This window comes from Juglans microcarpa x Juglans regia, chromosome 6D (genome assembly GCF_004785595.1).
Source record: "Juglans microcarpa x Juglans regia isolate MS1-56 chromosome 6D, Jm3101_v1.0, whole genome shotgun sequence".
Lineage (NCBI taxonomy): Eukaryota > Viridiplantae > Streptophyta > Magnoliopsida > Fagales > Juglandaceae > Juglans > Juglans microcarpa x Juglans regia.
In genome coordinates, this window is record NC_054604.1 from 15456288 (window position 1) to 15460671 (window position 4384).

The following is a 4384-nucleotide window of genomic DNA, read 5'->3' on the forward strand; positions in this document are numbered from 1 at the left end:
TCAAAATTTATTCAAAATTGTATTAAACCGGACCAAATCGAACCCGTTACATCCGTATGTCTGATCAACGTTAAACGGTTCAAATACCTGAAATCTATTTATTGGCAGGTTCACGGGTGCGGACCAAAACCCGGATCTGAAAAAAGAAACACGTTTGAGGGTATTATTGTAACCTTACTATAAAGTTGAAGATTGAAAAAACCCCTAACCCCTTCCTCTCTATAAAGCGAAGGATCCGTCGATTCCAAGCAGTTTGGTCTGCGTATACTTCATCGACCTTTCGAATCCAAATCAATCTTTCAGTTTCTCGCGCTTTTTCTTTCGCTCTGTTCGGAAAGCCATGGACGCGTTCTCATCCTTCTTCGGTTCTCAGTCGTCTACACGAAACCGCTGGGGCTACGATTCGCTAAAGAGTTTTGGTCAGATCTCCCCGATCGTCCAGGCTCACCTCAAACAGGTGCTGGTTTTCTCCTATTCGTTCTCTCTTTTAGGCCTTTTTTTTTATAACATAGAAAATTCATGGGGATAGCTTTAGCTATAGAATATGATATTGAAAATTTATGGGGATAGCTTTAGCTATAGAATATGATCAAGCTTATATTCTAGAATTTTAATTTTTTTATGTGACATGTTCTCGGACAAATTTTCTTTTAGTTGCCGCGAAAACTGATGAAAGCCCGGAAGAGACAGAAGAATAAATTGATCTTATGTTATAGGATTTTTCTTTTGATATGGATGAGACGAATTCGCTTTAGATGCCAGCTTTTTCCGAACTTCTGTTTTGAAAATACAGTGAGAAAGGAAGAGAAATGGAAGTATGGTGTGGTTTTTTTTTTTTTTTATGGACTTCTACTCTATTAGCTGTGTTTTCTTCTTTCGATAGTTAGACCGAATCTTGATTTATTTGATACTGGGATAATAGGAAGGAAGAAAGGAAAGAAAGGATGAGAGGGGAAAATCTTTTGGGTTTTGTGTGATTGTCATGGTTACAAATTTGTTAACCCATTGAGGTTAATAATAACTGTTGTTGATTGCGGAGAAATCTGAGAGATTGGGAGGAACTGCTGGTATTAATGTGAGAGTTTTCTTTTTCTTGTAAAAGTGAGAACGACTCATCGATTTCTTGGAACTGTTCGTTGTTAAGAAAAGTCGGTTAAAGAAGCGAGTGAAATACATGAAAACATTTTTGTCTGCAAATTTGTGTTTTTACTATTGAAATTTGAAGTTTCTTGGCAGTGTTTTTCTCGTCTTTCTTTTTTAATTTTTTGGTAGATAATTTGATTATCTAGTTGAACTTCGAAGTTTAGTTCTGTTAGGTTTTGCTAGTCTTGGTTCTCATTGTGTTTTGATTCTTGTTGTGGATTGCAGAAATAAATGTGTAAAGTGGAAGAACAGGAATTGTAATTATGAACTTGTGGAATTGAAATGATAATAAGGAAATACATAGGGTTGTTTGAGGCAAACCTAACCTCCAAATACTCAGTGTTCGTACAGATACTCGATAATTCCTTCTTTCCCCCCCTGATTTCCCTTATACAAAACAAAGGCTAACAGACTAAAGAAATGAAAAGGCAACACGTGGCAGTAAAAATAACAGAAAGTAAAAGGGAAATACCTCCCAAACGCGGTGTTTCCATTTAGCAGAAGAGGGCCTTCCGTCATAATGGGCTTCCAGCCCAAGAAGCTGTGTTGCTGGTCTTATTCAAGATGACACCCATCCCTGCGTTTCACCCAGACACCAGATGCTAACTTAACTCGATTTCCACTTGTTGTCCATCACTCCTGAAACTCCTAAGACATTGAGCTCTCTTTTTTCTTGGTTTGAGTTGATTTCTTGGTTTATGATTTTCTTTGAATTCTGTTGTCTGACTTATTGATTTATTCAGGATTTTGCAATTTATTTTGGTATTCAGTTTTATACTTCAGAAAAATTTGAAGCTTAAACTAATGTTAAGTTTTCTTAAAAATTTCATTAAAGAACTTATATTTGCAGGTCTACCTGTCTTTATGCTGTGCTTTGATTGCTTCGGCTGCGGGGGCTTACCTGCATCTTCTCTGGAACATTGGTGGCCTTCTTACCACGTTTGCATGCATGGGAAGCATGATTTGGCTACTCTCCACCCCTCATCATCAAGAGGTATCGTCTATTATTTGGCTTTTGCTCTACCTTCTGTTTTTTCAGTTTAGCAGTCACTTTTTCTGGTTTCTTGTTGCTTACTTCCGTGTTTCTTGGGATTGCATTTTCTTGGTAAGCAGCAAAAAAGGGTTGCTCTGTTGATGGCGACTGCTCTCTTTGAGGGGGCTTCAGTTGGTCCTCTAATTGACTTAGCGATTGAGATTGACCCAAGGTGTGACCATATATCATATTTTTTATATCATATTCTTTGTTTAATGGTTGTAAGTTGAGAATGTTTTAAGTATAAATAATGAACCGGATGGTACTGTCCATTCTACTACTTCCATGGGATCATTTCATTAATGTTTTTCCACATATATCTGACACGTGTAATTTTCCATTAAACTGTTTTATCTATCTATGATAACGATGTATTGTTTAGTTCACATTGTGGGGATGTTTTTATGCATCTTAGTTTGATAAATCATGTCTACCATTCATATCTGTGCTTGTTTCTTAATGGTTTTATAATATTTGTTATCTGCTTCCAGTATTTTGGTTAGCGCCTTTGTGGGGACGGCAGTGGCCTTCGGCTGTTTCTCCTTAGCAGCCATGTTGGCACGGCGTAGAGAGTATCTATACCTTGGTGGTTTGCTTTCTTCTGGCCTCAGCATTCTGTTGTGGCTGCACTTTGCTTCTGCAATCTTTGGAGGTTCTGCAGCCATCTTCAAGTTTGAGGTAACGAGATTATAACTAGAAATATTCCTATGTGATAGTGTTATCTTCTGTTTTGGCTACTAGCAGTTTTTCTTACTCTGCTTTGTTGATTACTTTTGCAGCTGTATTTTGGACTTCTGGTGTTTGTAGGCTTCACAGTTGTGGACACTCAGGATATAATTGAGAAGGCACATCGTGGTGACTTGGACTATGTGAATCATGCACTACTACTTTTCACTGATTTTGTTGCCGTCTTTGTCCGAATTCTCACTATTATGGTCAGTTTAGTTAAAATACATTGTGTCTGAACCATTTTTTTCCTTTGTTTTAATCACATTTATTTGTTTTGCAGCTGAAGAATTCCGTTGATAAGAGTGAGAAGAAGAAGAAAAGGAGGGATTGAATATTTTAGGAGTAGCTTAGTCGCCGGTCTTCTTGAAAGATGCTGAGAATACCCTGAACAAATTACACTGTTAAGACTCTGGAACATGTATTTACTGGTTGGTTGTGGTGTAATTAAGGTGTGTTTTGAGTGTATTTTTTAAGCTTTCTGCTAATGCATGTTCTAATCTAGACCATTGTATATTTGACCGACTATACAAGTCTTGAACATGGATGTTGAATTTAAATTTGACCCGACTTTTCTGCTTTCTATTTGCTAGTCTATTCAGTAATACGCAGCTTGATTTACGAAATTTGGAAGGATTTAGTGGTTAACAGATTGATTGCAGAATTTGGAAGGGTCTCACCGGGTAGATGCCATGTGCATTGAATCTAACTGGTCTCCTTACCCAATGGGCAAGATGTAAGGTTCTTGAACGAGTTGAAAGACTCTTCTCGCCAATCTACCGAGCAATAAAGTTGCTCGCCTTTGCTAGTTGTTGCCCACGATGTTGTTTAGGTTGGTCGCTTAAGTTGGTTGTTTAGATTAGTCGCCCAATTTAGTTGCCTGGAGCCTTGCGTCAAGTTTTGTCGCCTAGAAGGTAAAATATTTCGTTTACTGTCTAACTCTTGTCGCTAATTTTGGTCGCGCCTTCTGGTCGCGAGTCTCCTTGCTTAAATCTCCTCGGCTCTCCTCGTCTCTCTTCAGATCTCGTTGCCTCTCATCGGTCTGGATTCGTAATATCTTCTTTTGTACCAAAATGTCATCTTTTTACACTAAATCTTCTCATTCTTTCAAATCCAAGAAAATAAAAAAAAATATATAGAAATAAAATAAATCAATAGTATTAAAGGAAAAATGACACATTTTATAAATAAAAGAGTAATAAAAATCACGCGACGAGCCCAACACAACACTTAGTCTCACATCCCCACGTGTCCAGGAAACAAGCACAACAGCTAACTTCCCACTGCATGCACATCTCTATCCCTCTACGTTCACGACAACTGTCCCTATATGCATACAACATGTGACGTCTCCAACCTCCGCTTGAGATGGAACAGAGACTTAGAACGTCGGGACATGCAACACAAGGTTACATACCTTCGTACATGACAGTTAATATGCAATGCATCCTAGTATGCAATTAGCAGTATGCAACAATCACA

At 38.0% G+C, this 4384-nt stretch overlaps 1 protein-coding gene across 2 annotated transcripts; it reads left to right on the forward strand.

Annotated features, from left to right (window-relative positions):
* Positions 1–226: 226 nt before the first annotated feature.
* LOC121235617 (bax inhibitor 1-like) lies at positions 227–3242 on the forward strand. 2 transcript variants are annotated; one of them, XM_041131954.1, is made up of 6 exons: positions 227–457; positions 1994–2137; positions 2257–2348; positions 2668–2854; positions 2956–3111; positions 3186–3242. In XM_041131954.1, the coding sequence occupies exons 1-6, from the start codon at positions 341–343 to the stop codon at positions 3234–3236; spliced, it is 747 nt and encodes a 248-aa protein (XP_040987888.1). In that variant the 5' UTR covers positions 227–340; the 3' UTR covers positions 3237–3242. The 2 variants fall into 2 exon arrangements, with proteins under 2 accessions (XP_040987888.1, XP_040987887.1); XM_041131953.1 differs by having other exon boundaries at positions 230–457; positions 2254–2348.
* The last annotated feature ends 1142 nt before the right edge of the window (positions 3243–4384 follow it).

Excerpts from the sequence above, each read along its gene's own strand:
- LOC121235617 (XM_041131953.1), top strand. The coding sequence starts at position 341 with ATGGACGCGTTCTCATCCTTCTTCGGTTCTCAGTCGTCTACACGAAAC. Across the intron at positions 2,349-2,667 it reads GCGATTGAGATTGACCCAAG|TATTTTGGTTAGCGCCTTTG; the intron begins GTGTGACCATAT and ends ATCTGCTTCCAG. Across the intron at positions 2,855-2,955 it reads CAGCCATCTTCAAGTTTGAG|CTGTATTTTGGACTTCTGGT; the intron begins GTAACGAGATTA and ends TTACTTTTGCAG.